This window comes from Thermobia domestica, chromosome 1 (genome assembly GCF_964235325.1).
Source record: "Thermobia domestica chromosome 1, izTheDome1.hap1.1, whole genome shotgun sequence".
Lineage (NCBI taxonomy): Eukaryota > Metazoa > Arthropoda > Insecta > Zygentoma > Lepismatidae > Thermobia > Thermobia domestica.
In genome coordinates, this window is record NC_137454.1 from 361,244,775 (window position 1) to 361,262,325 (window position 17,551).

Consider the following 17,551-nt stretch of genomic DNA (forward strand, 5'->3'; position numbering starts at 1 on the left):
AGGTCCGGAGATCAGCCGGACAGGGAAGGTGTTCAACTTTATCCTGATATTTTTCAAACGACTGGACAACAGCTCCATCTGTATGAGTGGGCGCATTACCATCTCTGAATACGGTATCACCGTCCAAAACAACTTCTGAACCACAGGATACACATGATTCCTAAAATGATGACATAATGACAAACAGTGACGCGACAGCGTCAGCAAAGGAGCCACAGAAAAAAATGAATATTGTGGCATCACAGAAAAAAAATGAAATCCTTCAGTTTAACGCACCCACGATTATCCATTCCCGTTAGGCCAAGGAGACGAATGATTAAGGCAAGTGAATGATTATGGAATAATTGGAGGCCCAACAGCAGAACATGCCGCGATCTGCGATGTGATCGCAGAAAATTTTCAGCACCTGTGCAGAAAAATTGCCAGAGGAAAATAAAATTAGCCAACAGAAAAGTATAAAAGCATGCCTGCTATATGTAGATGTTTCAAATGCACGGACGACTCGTATAAATATAGTTTGAACTGTTTTTTACGTCGCATAAAGCGTATTTTTAACAATTATACTTTATGCAACGCTATAATAAAAACTTTATTTTTTTTTTTAATTTTGGAATTCCTGCAGAAAATTTTTGACTTACATAAGCTCATCGCAGAAAGACAAAGCAACTTCTGCCATCGGGATGGAGGAATGCGAATGTGGGAGGAAAGGGAGTACTCCGAGGAAACCTACACCCACAGTATTCTATTACTGAGCCATCATGCACCCTTTTCCTATGAAGGGAGTCTGAAAATTTTCACATGATTAATATACAGGCATAATAAAGTCAGTTTTATCAGTATTAAATTAAATAATGTCCCAAACATTCTCCTTATTACGTTTTAATGATAGTACAAGAAGCATTAAATTTTCCTTCACCAATACTGAATATTAGCATTAAATGTTCACCAGAAGCTTCGATTGAACTTTCTAATTGCGTGTTAAATAGTAAAACAATATTTCAAGAACAATGCAGTTACAATTTACAATAAATATGGAGTGAATACACAAGGCACGTCCAGAAAATTGGTGTACTAGATTTTTGCAGGTTTCAAAAAATTTATTTAAAACAGAACTTTTACATGGTTACATCAGTTCATATGTGAACTATTTTTTCACGTAGTCGCCATCTCTCTCGATGCACTTACTGAGACGAGGGATCAATTTCTTTATGCCTTGATCAAAAAAAATCTACCGCCACCTCTTTTGTCCAATTCTTCATCTCCACCTTCACTTCCTGTCAGTTGAAATTTCTTCCCCACCAATGTGCATCTTCAGGGAGGTGAACAGATGATAGTCTGAAGGCCCTAGTACATTTATTTTGTAGACGTGCCTCGTATATGAATGTATATTTGTAATACAAGCACGAAACTGAACTCAATAATTACCTGTCTCCTTGTTTCGCAGCGAAATCACTTCTTACTTTGTCTAATACCGTCGTCCGAGGTAGGAGCTTATTTGTCTTCTTCATATCTGGAGTCTCCACAATAACGATCATCCAATCACAAATGTTGTGTTGACTCAAAGTCTTAAGCCACGCTTCAATATCATCTCGCACTGTAGTTTTGTACGCATCAACATCCTGAAAAAATACGGGAAGATTTATTTTCATAGTTTTTTAACATCATAGTATACATCAACGACATTGACGAAATATGAAAGGATTGATTTAACATGTTCTTTTTCCTTGTTTAATGTCCCACAATTATGCTCCGTGACTATGGGTGACAGTGGCAAAGGATGGTGATAATGAACGAAATGTGGACTGAAGAAAGTAAGAGAAAATAGGAAAACCGGAGAAAACCCAGGGACACAGTGTTTGTCCACCACATTGTTCAGTTGGCGCGAGTTGGCATGGAACCATGGACCCCACCACGCATCAGATGCGATCACTCTACCACTGGGCCAGTGAAGCCCTCTTTAACATATTCTTATATTTTCAAAGAACATATACATAAGAAAAACTGTCGCACGCACCCCTCATACATATATATAGTAAGGTAGAATTAAATGCTTTCTTAAATATACTGGAGTGTCAAAACTTGATCTATGCCCACTACCTTTCAATGCTTTAAATCAGATACATCATCTTATCTAACTTGTTAGGCTTCTACCACAAACAAACATAAATGTACTGATTACTATTTATATCTTTATTTCACTAAATTCCACTTTCCCATGAGAGTATCCAATATAAATCCTGATTACATTAAATCTCCGTGTATCTATTTATCTAATTCCAGATTACACTTATAGATGTAACACCAAAAATTCCTAAAAACTAATATCCATTTTACTCTTATTAAAATCCATCTTGATATGATCATTGTTTACACAGTGTCTTCCCTCGCAACTAACATTCCATATCTAGGCATGGGCTAACTTCTATAACCTTTGTTATCCATACTCCATAGCCTCACTCCCAACATATATATATACAGTATATAAGGGGCTGCGTGTACATGTGAAACGTTTACATCAATTTTTACATTAATGTATGCATTTTAACATACTAATTTGTATAAAAGAACAAACATTGATACCTGTGTGTCCGTTAAGGTGTTTCAGGACTACCAAAACAACCAAGTGGAACTGATCATACCATAAAGCAGACTAACATTTTGCACAAAACTTCCTTGCGTATACAAAGAAAAGTATATGAACCTTTCCAAGGCCGGATCCAGGATTTTCTGACGGGAGGCGCACCAATAACTACTACTACATTTGAATTAAATTTGAATTCTTTTAATGCCTTTAAACATCTGTGGTGCGAATGAAGAATACTATTTTGCTTGGTGAATCCTTTTCCTTCAACCCTCAGAAAATCGACTTAAACTATTGCTTTTGCAAAACTCCGCTTTCTAGGGGGAGGTTCACCTGCACCCCCTAAATTCGGCCCTGAATCCTTCTCTATTATTAGCTAGAACACTAAATTAAACCTGAACAAAGGTAGCCTAAACAAGCAATGAGACTACATCATAATTTCAGAAAATAAAGAATCTTACATCTACTGTTACTCATCAAAATTTCTACAGCATAAAACACATTACAAAACACATACGCATTGTAAGCTTTTATTGCGTCTATTGAGCATTGAATCAATGGAACTAACAAAATGATGGAAGTAAAGGAAAATATTGTATATTTGACAATGTAAATCTGTTTATTTTCAACTGAATACGTGTGTGTGGAACAGTACTGGCAAGCAGAAATACAATACTTCAAAGGCTTGACTGGAGAGGACCTGACGACTGATCTATCGCAGATAGCTCAAATGACAAATCATATGCAAGACAAACAGAACTAAAAGTTTGACTTATAGCCAGTCAGGCGATCATATTTCTCTGTGTTTCAAGAACAATAAAACATGTTTGAAAAATAAATATAACTAACTAATAGGCTTTCCTAAAAGTAGCATGCACAATTTTGCCACAAACCGTATTTAGATACAAAACATACTATTATTACCAGAATAGAAATCTTGTTTGCGAATTTTAAATCCAATAGGAAATAAATTTCTGATAAAGCAATAAAATCTTACCGTACATTCCGTCCAGTAGGTGTGAAACATAGGCTTTCCTATTAAATGCCAGTCCTCTTCTTTTTGTACAATATCCTTGGTAAACGGTATAAATGAAGCCTCCACGTAAACCGATTTAATGGGCCTTCCATATGAGCGACGCCACTCAGTAGGTTCTTGGGGCATTCCATCGATCAATTGTTTCTCCAGGGTACAGAATAACGCAGTATCACCAGCATCTGCAGCAATTATTTATATAAACAAATAAATAAATGTGTGTATATATACGTATAAGGCATTTCAAAACAACACCGACAACGTTTTGGAGGTGATTCCTGACACCAACGTAAGGGGAAAAGTATAGACGAACCTGGGTGCACAAATACTTCCTTTCGGAGTTATAAACTGCCAGAAACATGAAACAATGAACTTTAAAGGTCTATAGCTCCAAAACTATGGTATCTATCGTAGTCGGGTCAAGACTTCATTTAGGAACTAGTATGTGCCTTATCCAAATATCCAGGTTTCAGAATCCTAAGGCACTTACGCAACAATTTTTATACAGGGAGTTTGGCTACGGGCATATAATTTGAAGTACTCACCAACTACCTATAAAAATTGTTGCGGAAGTACCACAGGATTCTGAAACTTGGATATTTGGATAGGGCACATACTAGTTCCTAAGTGAAACCTTGTTCTGACTACGGTAGGTCCCATCATTTTGAAGCTATGGACCTTTAAAGTTAATTTATTCATGATTTTGGCAGCTTATAACTCCGAAAGGAAGCACTTGTGCATCCAAGTTGGTATTTTTTGTCTTATCTTGTTGTCAGAAATCACCTCCCAAACGTTGTCGGCGTTGTTTTGAAACACCCTATCTATCTATCTATATATATTATTAACGATCATTAAATGATCTGATAGGATACATTTCGAATATTACTTGTGTATGTACTTTCTTACGTAAATACTTTTTAATCTTGACCGTAGATGTTTCAGCGACCAGCTTGCCGCTCTCTTCAATACAATTTATTTAAGGAATTTTACGAGCTTGAAGAATCACCTTACCGGTAACATTTATGCACAGTAGAATAAATTATTATTATTAAAGCTATTTTCTGACTTTGAATTTTCTTCTTTACTTTTAAAAGAACACACCAAAGGAATGATGATGTAATGATCCTAGTTTTCATTTGTTTTTCACCTGTGTTGTCTCCTTTTTACTGGGTTTAAACTGAGAGATGATAGATGGTATATTTAAACCAGGGCCGTGCTGGGATACTAATGAGGGCGGTGGACAAGTCTACTAAAAGGGCGCCCATACAAACGGGAATATATATATATAATATCAAAATCACCACACCTCGAATCGAATTCCTCTTTACTATTCCTGTAATAACATTTCTGCCAAATAAAAAGAAGCTAAATGTATCAACACTTAATATAGCACGCCTATGGACGCAGGAGCCTCATTGCTAAGTTTACAAAAGCTCTCCATTGATTTCTATCCTTAGAAAACTGAACCCAGTTTCTACTTTATATTTCAATCTCTGTGAGAACCATTTTAATATTGTCCTCCCATCTGCGCCTCGTTCTTCCTAACAGTCATTTTTTTATTTGGAGTTCCAGTTACAACTTGGAAAGCGTTTCTAATTTCTTCCATTCTGTCTACATAACCTGACCATTTGAGCCTCCTAGACTTGATGACCCTAACAATGTTTGGTAAACGGTATAAAATTATGCAGTTCCTCCTTATGAAGTTTCCGCCTTTCCCCATTCCCGTTCCTTTTGGAGTTTGAATATTGGTTTAAGAATGTTGCTTTCAAATACTTTCAGTGTGCGATTTTCCCTCAGAGTCAGTGACCATGTTTCGCAACCATACAGCACAACAGGCATAATTATCGTTTTATATTTTGAGCTACAAATTCCTCAACAGAATTAGTGACAGCAAAAGATTTTAACTGAATAATAGCACGAAATCCCTGCTTTCAGTTGACATCAAATTTTTTTAGTGATTATGGATTTTGTGTGTTAATAATGATCCTAGATATTTGAAAGTATCCACTTTGTCGAAAGAAAATATTATTTGGTATTTTAACGCATCCATAAAATGCAGTATTACGATTCCGACAAACTTCCATTTATTTAGTTTTCTCTGCATTTACTTTTAAGGCTATATCCCTGCAAGCGTTAATTAAGATTTCTGCATTCTTTTCTATTATTCTATCATTACCTATTAAATTTACATCAGCATACGCCATAACCTGGCAAATGCAATTCAGCTCTAGGACCTAATTACTGTCTTTGATTTTCCTTATTGTGTTCTCCAGAACAAAGTAAATAATAATGACGACAACGCATCTCCTAGTTTCAGGTTATTCTCAACGTGAAAGCTCGTGAACAAGAATTTATCTACCCGAACCTTACTTTGGGATTCATGTAAATATAATTAATCTACCTTTTTTGGTATTGCAAATTCTGTAAGCATGTTGTACAATGTTTCCCTCCTACCAGAGTCTAAAGTCAACAATTGATGATGTATTCTCTCATTTCTTTTCAAGTATTAGTCGAATGGTAAATATCTGGTCGATAGTTGATCAATTTTACCTAAATCTGTTCTGATAATCTCCAATAATTTCATCTGCGTATGGAGTCAATCTTGCTAATGCAATGTTTAAGAGAATTTATTGGATGTTGGCAGAAGAGAAATGCCTCGATAATTATTAAATCTGTTTTCTTGCTTATCTTCTGAACTGGAACAATGATTGATTCTCTTCACTCTTGTGGTAATTCTTCCTTGTTCCAGATAATGAGAATGAGTTTGTGTATCTTGCTCTACAATTTTTCCCCTCCAGCTAAAATTAGGTCAACCAGAATTTCGTCTACACCCGGAGATGTGTTTAATTTTCTTAAATAGCGATTTCTATTTCTGTCTGGTTAGGTTCTGAAATATACGGTTATGCTGCATGTATTTCACTTTCTCCACGCGCATTAGTTTTTGGCTATGTGTTAAGCAAATCGTCAAAGAAATCTGTCCATCTATTTAAGATGCTATCTGTATCAGTGAGAACTGTTCCTTTAGTGTTTTTTTTTTATTAATATATAAGCACGAAGTTGATAACCTTTCTTCGTTGATGGCACGAAGTTCGTTGATGCACTTATACATGTCCCGAATGTTTTTGTTTTCATTATTATCTTCCAGTTAATTAATTTTAACTTTCAAAAGTCGCGTTTCTTTGTTCTAAAAGTTTTAGAAGTTTTCTGCCAGATGACAATGAAATTTTATATAGTTATTTCGTTCGGATTTTGTAGCCAACGCAGTTTCTTCTGTTTTCTCTTCTCTGCTACTTTAGTACATTCCTGGTTGAACCATGGTTTGTTCCTACGTATTTCTGCGTGCTCCAATATTTCTTTTGCTGAAATTTTAATGTTATCTCTAATTTCAACCAAGTATCTTGAACATTAGTGCACTCCGAACCTTCTAAAACCGAGAATCTATTCGACACTTCAATCTGACTCCCCTCTCACCTGACTCTCCTCTATTAAAAAAAATAAACCGGTCCGTTTTCAGATATTGAATATTTCCTTTATTCAATGATCTTCTCTCTCTGACTATCACAATCAACTCCTCTACACGACCGAACATCAGTTGTGCTAGACTGTTCTTTTCTGTCTACTAAAACATGATCAGTTTGAATATTGTTTTTCCATCTGATGAAGTCCAAGTATATTTGTGAATGTCACGATGTTGGAATTTTGTAATCTTCACGATAAGGTTTCTAGATATTGCACAGTTCACGAGTCTAACGCCGTTGTCACAACCTCCCTTATAGAAACATTTATTCCCTATAATCGGTTTGAAAATACCCTCTGGTCCTACATTCGCATTGAAACCGCCTAACAGAATTTTCATATGGTATTGCAGGAGATGATCGAATACCTTTTCTATTCTTTCATAAAAACTGTATTTTTTTAAAAATCGCCATCCTTATTTTCTGTTGGAGCATGTAAATTTAAAACAATAATATTACACAATCGACCCTTAAGAGAAGTAAAAGAAAATCTATCATTAACAAATTCAACCTATGTAATTACTGATATTACGTATTTGTTTGTGAACGGAAAGCCCTGTTCCTAGTTGGTAATTTTTAATTTGTTCTCCGTAAAAGAACGTAAAATTTCCCGACTTGACTCCTCCATTTCCTTCTCATCTAACTTCCTGACATCCCAATAGGTCCAACCTCTATTTCTAAACTTTTTTTTTTTTTTTTTTTCAAATTTTAACGCGCCTGCCCTATAGAGACTTCTTATATTTTTCTTATATTTCATGTTCCAAATCTCATGTTGATTTTACTTTGCGGAGTTCGTGCCAAGTTATCAGTTCTGATCCGAGAATTCTGCGAACTTATCTATTTTATTTTTTTTTACAGGATGAGGTTGTTAGCCTCCCACCAAATTCTCAAGCTGGATTATCACCTCTTGTCTGTCCGCGACTGCTTACTCAGTATATTCGCAGCTAACCTCTATATCTCAGGGGCCTTCCCTCGATCCACAACCTGAGGACGCGCTGTGCCGTGGTGACAGGAAGACCACATTTTACGGAAATTAATACAGCTATATTTCGGAAATACAACAGGTACTGATTATCCGAACACTGCTTTAAAACACACAGGAACAATGAAACTGCTCGGATATATGGATGCATATTAAGACTGTGAAAGCTTCGATGCCGTAAAAATCGTAAATTAGAGACTAGTGTCAGTGTAGTATTACATAAATGCATCATACGTTTGACTATTCGAACTATTCTTGATGTATCACATTGTTTCGTTTCATAGATATATAACTTTATAATATTTTTGTAAGTGATTAAACTGTTTACCTGTTCTCTGCCAATAGCAACTGTATGAATTTATAATACAAAGCTGAAATACAGAAGAATGAAATAAAAAAAAAAAAAAAGTTATATTTCGCAAGGCATCTTATGTAAAGGGCGCCTTGTATTCTTCACAGGTTCTGTACTACCAGTCAGTATTTGAATTTATTAAACAAAGCTGGTATACAGGATAACTAAAACCACTTATCTATAAAGTGATGTTTCGTAGGGCGCCTTATGTAAAGGGCGCACTGTACCTTTCACGGGTTCTTCGCCAAAAGTAACTATGTGTATTTATTGTACAGAACTGTGCTATAGAGAAGAGTAAATAAAATCGTTCATCTTTGATGTGGTCTCAGAAGGGCGCCTAATGTAAAGGGCGCACTGCACTTTTCACGGGTTCTTTACCAATAAAACTGTAAGAATTTATTACTAAAAACTTGTACCTTTATTTATACTGTGATATTTCGGAGGGCGCACCGGGACACGTCCCGGTATCCCGGTGGGCCAGCACGGGCCTGATTTAAACCCTATATCAAAAACTTTCAAGCTTACCATTTATATAAGGGGAAGTCCAAAAATAAATTTCTCTCAAAGTCGGAAACAGATGAAAGTTACTGAGTGCGAAATCAGGACTGTATGGCGAATGGGCAAGACGCTCCCACCCAAGAGTTACAATATGGTTTTGCGTTGCTGTCGCTGAGTGTGGTCTTGTATTGTCATTCAACAACAGAACACCAAATGTGAGAAGGCCAGGCCGCTTGTTCCAAATCGCCTCCTTCAATTTCGACAGGGTGTGACAGTACCGCGCAGCAGTGATAGCGCTTCCTCCTTTAACCACGACGTCAAAATGTGACTTCTCTCTATAGCTACCAGGCCCAGACTGAGAGACTCGTCTCCACTTTGCTCAGGCGCTGGAACGGCGCCATCTGTAGGAACGCGGGCGAATGATACCCACTTGTGTCTGGGTGTGTTGCGCGTGCAACCGCTGTCTTGTTTCCCCATTGCTGTTCGCTTTAATGGGGAAAACGAGGAGGGAAAACTTATTTTTAGACTCACTTCCGTAGCATTTATAACTAGTTACTTTCAACGTGAAGTTCGTAAATTGATTAAACAATGGTAAACGGACTCTTGAAACAGGTAGTTTGGAAACAGTACTCGTAACTAAATACTGTCACTGCAAGATAAGTTAAAAATCATCTCTTGTCTGTATTTCATTGTACGCATTATTTTCACTCTTCAATAGCTGACTGAGGCTTTACGCAACATAAAATTAAAGTCGTAATTCCTTAAAAAAGTCGTATTGAAGAAAGCAACAAGGCAGCGATGAAACATCGCTGAAGATTAAAAAGCAAGTACTTAAGTAAGTACAACCATTATTACCGGTAATAGTGTTAACAATGTCAGATATATCTAATTACAAGGAAAGGCTGAAACGTGGTTTGATGAAGCCATCGTAAAAATCTAAATGTTCGTAAAATCTTGATGAACACACATTTATGGGTTATCACGTCTCACTCCCGTATATTATTCGTATTATATTCAGACCTAAATTCCCTATTCAATACTCAAACAGATTATACTACAAAAGCAACTTTTGTTTTTTATAAGTTTATGAATGTTTCTTTTGTGATTTTTTTATGGTTTGTTGTTATTGACAAGCAATTGCAATCAAAGAAAAATTCTACATAATGTTTCGTTTTAATAATGTTTACTATCGATAAAATACATCGAAATGCCGTACTTTTTGGGGGAGGGGTCATACAAACCCCAGGAGAGGCATTATTGAAATCAGAAGTATCTTTGGTATCTATTTATGTATAAATGGGTCAGAGCCAAAGTGGACTAAAATAATTTCATATCTTTATTCATTTTTCTTACTAATATGCAAATTAAGTCGTTGTATTTCTTTAACTTGCACTAATAAAAGTTGTAGTGAACTAACTTGGACTAAATTAGTTCTTCTGTACTCTGCAGTTATTTGAAATTGTCCATATGTAATTTTGTACAATGGTTTCACTTGTGCAACTGTTTATCTCTTTGTCCTTTTGAATTAACTCTTGACAATCATATTAACAAGTATGAAAAGATCAGTACAACGTATTTTTACCAGGAGTCCTTTGAGAGTTGGCAGACGTATCGCATTTGTGGCCAATTAGTCCCGGTTTCGAGTTCAAATGGAGGACAATTTCTCTCCGATGTAAGCTGTGAAGCGGTTTGGGTTCCGCTTTAAGCTTATGTGACCCCTTCCAGCACAACCCGATTGTTGCATAACACCACCAAGGCGAAACAAACTTATTTCTTTCCATATGTGATATAAATACGAGGGTCACTACGAAAGTTTTGAGATACGCATTGTTGTGGCACAGTATTTGAATTCCAACAATTGCGTTCGGTAGTGGTATCCAGAGCGAAGAAGCGAAGCAAGTTTCAACTCGCTTATCGGCGTGGCCGTATCGCCTTCACTTGTTTGTTGATGTGAGCAGTATTCGGCTGTCTAGAATGGAGCTCGAAAGGGAACATTTTCGGGCAATGATCCTTTACTATTTCAAAAGTGGTTTGAACGAGACACAAAGCCTTGACCGTTTGTAGGGGGCATTTGGGGAAATTGCTCCTTCCCGTGCTACAATTTTTCGGTGGTTTGGTGAACTCAGAAGAGGCCGGACATCGCTTAAAAATGACGAGAGAGCTGGATGTCTGGCAAGAGCTGTGTCAGATGAAAACATTGCCGCTGTGGAACAAATGATTCGAGAAAATCCTCCAACAATTTTCAAGGATATTGAAACTACAGGAACATTGGATCGCCAGCAGTAACAAAAATTCTTCATGATCATCTTCATCTTTATGATCTTCATGATTATCAGGAAGGTTTCATCTCGTTGGGTGCCTCACACTTTGACTGAACAGCAGAAGCGCATGCGTGTGGAATGGTGTGAAGAAATGCTTGCAAGATGTGATGGAGGCAATTCTCGACGCGTCTCTGATATTGTTACTGGTGATGAGACTTGGATCTATCAATCTGATCCTGAAAATAACGCAGTCTTCAGTTTGGATCTTTCCAGACGAAAATCCACCCACGAAAAGTGAAGCGACCGCGAAGTGTGAGGAAGAAGATGGTCGCAACTTTCCTCTCCAAATTTGGCCATGTTGCAACTGTTCTACTTGAAGAACAAAGGACTGTTACTGCTCAGTGGTACACCACTGTTTGCCTAACAAAAGTATTCCAGAAGCTTCGGGAACGGCGTCCAAGAACTGGATTGCGTGGGATCCTGCTTCATCATGACAACGCGTCCGCACACACGGCCAACATCACAATCCAGTTTTTAGAATCTACGGAGGTCAAACTTATGGCTCAACCGCCGTATAGCCCTGACCTGGCCCCGTGTGAATTTTCTCTGCTCCCCAGGATCAAAGATCGCATGCGTGGGGAGAGATTTTGCAGCCCTGAAGAAGCTGTAATGGCTTACGAGAATGAACTTTCAACACTTGAAGAAAAAGACTGGCAACACTGCTTCCAAAAGTGGTTTTCGAGGATGCAAACGTGTGTACAGTGTAATGGTGAATACTTTGAGAAAATGTAAGTGTTAAATTGATTTTAAGTACGTAAGTTATTTCACATCTCGAAACTTTCGTAGTGACCCTCGTACACAGAACAAATTATTTAAACTAAAAAACCTGGTTTAAACAAAAAAAAAAACTTTTTTTTCAATAAAAACCATGTTTTTTGCCAACCCTGATTATAAGTTACACAAACATAATAAAGGAATTGCTGTTGATGGTAAGATTCGATACTACTTCCAATATACTGCTAAATCGTCATCTCCCTCTACATTGTTTCTCACGATTCCCTGAGTTCTTCAAAAATTCCAGACCGTTCTTAGATTCAATAAAATTCAAGATTTTCTCGAAATTTCCGACTCTTAGACATCCCAGTATGAGGACAGACACAGATTAATGACAATACATACAAACGATGTTCGGAAGTAACTTGACCAAATTGTAAGGAATGATAAAGAACACAAAATTAAGATTGTACTTATTGTCACAGATTGTAGGTCCGTAAAGGCTGCGTTTAACAGCTACTGGTGGAGACAAATGGGAAAGGTGAAACGAAATTAATATCACAAGCAACGTAACAAGCCTTTTATTATGTCCTGTTTCTACTGGTGTTCAAACGAACGATTACCAACATAACCACCAGAAATGTTTACTTAATACGACCTCGACGCTTGACTGAGCGCACGTATGCAAGAAACGTTCCCGCAATTGCTATTTCGTTGCTCAATTCGAACCAGTTTTTCACCTGATGATGTGCCGCACACTTTACTGCTGATATCAGGACTCACCTGGACCCTACGTACAACCGATCACCCGATCTATCAAGTTTGGCTGTCTTCTTGGGGGCACCTGAAGAACACAATGATTCCATTGATTCCGACCAAGATTTCGTCGTCAGGCTTACTGCTGTATCTAGAAAGGTTCGAAACATAAATGGAATTTAAAACATGGACGCACATCCATGCACTGGCGATGTGAGGTTTGTGTTCAAGCTTTTAGTCGCCCTTCCAAAACATCTACTGGAAGAATACGACGAAAGAAAAGGTTTGTTACATTGTACCTATATGGCGCTTCATTTCACCCTCAGCATCTGTCTTTGTTACCATCAGTTAAATGTGGCACTTTCGGTCCATAATCTATGCAAATAAATGTTTATTTAATTCCCTCTATGATGCCTCTTACAATTTGGTCAAATAGTTTCCGAATACCTTCTATACGAGAGAGGTAGAGATTACTTACAAGTTACAACAGGTTTACTATCCATAATGCAGCACTCCGTCTCTTTACCCAACCCTTCACCAGTCATTTTGATCATATATAAAGACCTTTGTTTGGAGAAATAAGACTTAATACGGTGCTCTGAAAATAAAAACAAATACATAATAGGGTACATATTTATACAAACGACGATGTAAGGACTTTACAATATATTTCAAACATGAGATTATAATCTGACCTGAAATATTTTAGAACCTTCCGTTAAGTAAGCATGAGAAGCACAAATAATAACCAACGCGTTGATTGATTGATTGATTATGGTATTTAATGGAAATATCAGTAACGAGGCTATTTACCTGTCAGGAAAAGGTTAATTGCTGATACATTCTTCTCATAAAAGGAGTCACAAGAAGAAAGAATAACATTTATACTTCGAAACAATAACTGAGAAGAACATATAATTCATATATATGTATATTCGTATCTTTAAGTAAAACAGTACTGTTGTTGCTATTTAGAATATTTATTAGTTATCTTACTCCTCTCGACTGTCTGAACTAATTTGTACTAAAACTATAAAGTGACGAATAAAGTGAGTGTGATACGTTTTCGGGGCATTCAATCTCATGGGATCGCGGCGGTCCAGTGGTACAGTACTCACCTATAGAGGGGTTCCTGGTTTTATTCTAGCTTCCGCCAAGTACGCTTTGTAGTGGACAAACATCGTGTGCATAGGTTTTTTCTGGTTCTCTCGTTTTCACTCGCCTTCGTCACTTCACTAAAATCACCTATCTCATCATAACAGTCTCCGTTAGCCTTGATGCGTATTCATAGGACGTTAAACAAACAAAAACTGAATTTCTCCTAAACGTGATGAAACAACACAATAATCACTGCTCGAAACAGGTGAGTTTCATTTCACAATGATAATCTACAGTAGACTTCAACATTACGCGAATTTAATACTTAACCTTAAAGTAGTATATCTATATCTACAGGTTACAGTAGAGGGATAAAACAAAAACAGATTCTGTGCCTCAAGCGCTTGAATACCTATCAAAAGCAATTCTTCGTTATCAGTCACTGTTCTTACGCTATGGAAAATGAAATGAAATCTTTAAGTTTTACGTCCCACGATTATGCCGGCTAGACTAAAGGAGACGGTGATGATGAGAAATGAAGGAAATGGTGGAACGAAGAAAGTGGGAAGAAAAGGGAGAATCCCGAGAAAACCCACGCACACGGTGTTTGTCCACCACAAAGTCCACTTGGCGCCAGCTTGTATCGAACCAAGAACTCCATGCACCAGAGGTGAACGCTGTATCACTGAGCCGCCGCGGCCCCTCTTACGCTGCGGAGATTAACATTAAAACCGTAGGTGGTAATTGATACCGGTACCTATCACTTTTAGTTGCATAGAAAGAATAAAATCAGACATGAAACACATTCTTCATATCTGAATCTTCATATCAACTTGTTTCTATTTGCGTCTTATCCATTATGTGTTCAGTGTTGTAATCGAAAAATCGTACATTTTCGTCACTTTTGGTTTCAAGAGGTAGAAAAAAGTCTAAACAAGCTAAATCCAGTATTTCTTACAGGTTTTTTCTCTGCAGAAATAAGTATTAAACCGGAGATCTTAACCATTTCCGGTTTTGGGAATATTGCGGATGGTGACAGTAGGCCTATGTTTCCTTGAGACGCTGAATCAATGGACTCTACATCGATTGCAAGAAACCGCTTCACGATCTCTCTTCCGGCTTATGCTTTAACGAAACCAATAAAAAACCGGAAATGTTAGTAAATTTCAATCACTTCCGGTTTCCGTAAAGTGCTACAGGTGAGGATGAGTTCATTTAAGACGCTGAATCGGTTGCAAAAGCCGCCTATCGCTATATATTACCGTTTCTGTTCTGCAGCTACGACCGTTGAAACCCGAAGAGCTTGATTTCAACCAATGCTGGTTTGAACAAAGGATTAACGGAGGAGATGGAACTTATTCTTGGGATGCAATAAACCGCCTTTCAGTATCATTTATTGTTTTTGCTCTATGGAAATAGGTTATAAAACCGGAAGTACTAGTAAATTTCAACCACTTCCGTTTACGGTAAAGTGCTTTGCATGTTGCAATATGTTTCCTTGAGACCCTGAATCCGATTGCAAAGACAGGTTGTCGCTATTACCTGTTTTAATTACTCCAAAATGAAAGAATTATAACTTTTCAAAAATTATTTCAAGTGATGCGCCAAAAGTAATCTTGCACGACTTTCTAATTGGTTAAACTATAATTTTTCTCGTGCGGTTCACTTTTGGCACACCACTGAAAATAATTGTTGAGAATTCTTTCCCAAATTTCCTCCTTATTGTCTCCAAAATGATTTCCGCTGAACATGAAAATACCTCACTTGGCATAGACAAAATTAAAGGGACCCATCAGAACTAATTGTTGAAAAATTACAATTCTTTTATACGCAAATTATTATTTACTTATAAATACAGTGTTCGGAGGTATGGCAGAAAAATTACAGTGCAACAGGCATACAGCAACCTGTGCTACGTTTCCACGAAAAGCACGAATGGTTAGTAACAGGTCAGGGTAGAGAGAAAGCGCATCAGCGACATTGAATTTACGCGTAAGCGAGGATAGTGAAAACAAGTGGGTTTTTGCAATGATACAAGTTTCAATAGTGTTTCTCATACTTTCATACTAGTAGCACTCCACTTGTAAATGCAAAATAAAACTCTTATATACTGTCAGAAACACACCACCATTGGAAAATAGTATCTAGTACAGTTATCTTTCATATGCACTCACTCACTTTATCAGTCATAAACCACCTGTAATGATTTTACATTAGTAACACTAACACTCGTAAACCTAGAATGCAGCTGTGTTACTTTGTATTTAATTCCTGAAGTTTGTTCTTTACAAATATGTCTTTTCATGGAAAATATTGTTTTTGCCTTTAAATCTTCCAAAAGTAAACCAGCACCAAACGCTGAGAAGTCCTACCCTATTTGATTGTGTTTCCATTCACTGCTCCAATTACTGTGATGTTTACAAGAATCACATAACCAAATCAGTTGTAATCAGAGTAGGGATTCTAAATATTGGGGAAGGTTCTAGATTACTAGTCCCCCATGTAGATTAGTAGCTGGGTAGGTTTCTTTCTGTACTAAAGTTTATACATTTAACTTATACAGTATTGCCGAGCGAGCGTCAGCGAGTGAAGGCGCATTAGAGCCCCGCAGGGCACGTTGTTTACTGTCTTTATTACTGCTCAATGGGAAGGGGGACCAGTAATCTAGAACCTTGTCAAATATTGATTTGTGTTTGCCACGAACTACCATTGCTCACCAAAATACATGCAATGATAGCTTGTGATGACCATCAAGAACATGTTGGTACACTACCACGAGCAATATTTTAATGGTGTAAAATTTGCAGGCATATTATAAATCTGTACATAGTTGGTGGACAGAGTGTATAAGACAGTAGGAGATAACTAATGAAAGAAATGAAAGAAATTACGCTTGTAACAACGAAAGTGTAGAAAGCATTTGGATACAAAGCATTTCCACGAAAAATTAAAGTTTCACTGATATGTAAATTTAACCATGTATTTTCAATCTGAGCAATCTGAATTCTCAATGGAGTGCTAAATGATCCTTTAATTCATTTAGCATTTCGTACATTTTAATTCGAATATAATGCAACAGCGAATAATAAACGCTGCTTTAATTCACTTTGTATTTTGTTCAACCTTACCTCTAAGGTAGCTTGTCGTTGATTAGTGAAAAAGCTAATGAAGTTCAATTCATTAGCATTGTACTGGTTCCTTCTTACATTATAATACCTAAACGATATTATACAAATCCACTTTTTGAATGAAAATTAAATATTAGCAGTGAAAAATAGAGGTATAATAATTACTCCTTTGACATTAACAACAGCTGACCTAGCAGTAATCATGTTCACTGCTCATTTCACTTGTGAACTATTCTCCATCTTCTCGGAAAAACTATATGCTCTGGTTGGAAAAAAGTGGGACCTATCCCTCGCGGCCAAAATTTGTACTAGCCTTCAGAAAAAATTGTGAAACAACGAAACACATAACTTGAAGAAAACAATAACAAAGCTATGCATGTTATCGCAAACGAAAATACAAATATTTTTTTTCAAGCAAACTAATACAGAATTAGGCCCCGAATGGGAATGTGATTCACCCCTACACATACAAATAAATTGCAGTGTTTTTTGTAGTTCATTCCTGTAGTGCGTCCTCTGATATTTTCTCAACTTCGTTCCCCCGCTTCCATAAAATATCTACGGCGTTCTCAC

At 37.0% G+C, this 17,551-nt stretch overlaps 1 protein-coding gene across 2 annotated transcripts in view; it reads right to left on the bottom strand.

The window, feature by feature from the left end:
- SIDL (SIDL trafficking protein particle complex subunit 10) overlaps positions 1-17,207 on the bottom strand; it is a 99,082-nt gene extending 81,875 nt beyond the window's left edge. For both annotated transcript variants that reach the window (XM_081730547.1, XM_081730539.1), the window contains exons 1-4: positions 16,979-17,207; positions 13,231-13,350; positions 3,579-3,796; positions 1,426-1,619 (exon numbers count right to left, since the gene is read on the bottom strand). In XM_081730547.1, coding sequence (XP_081586673.1) covers positions 1,426-1,619; positions 3,579-3,796; positions 13,231-13,306 — 488 coding nt within the window. In that variant the 5' untranslated portion in view covers positions 13,307-13,350; positions 16,979-17,207. The remainder of the gene's footprint in view (positions 1-1,425; positions 1,620-3,578; positions 3,797-13,230; positions 13,351-16,978) is intronic.
- Between the last annotated feature and the right edge of the window lie 344 nt (positions 17,208-17,551).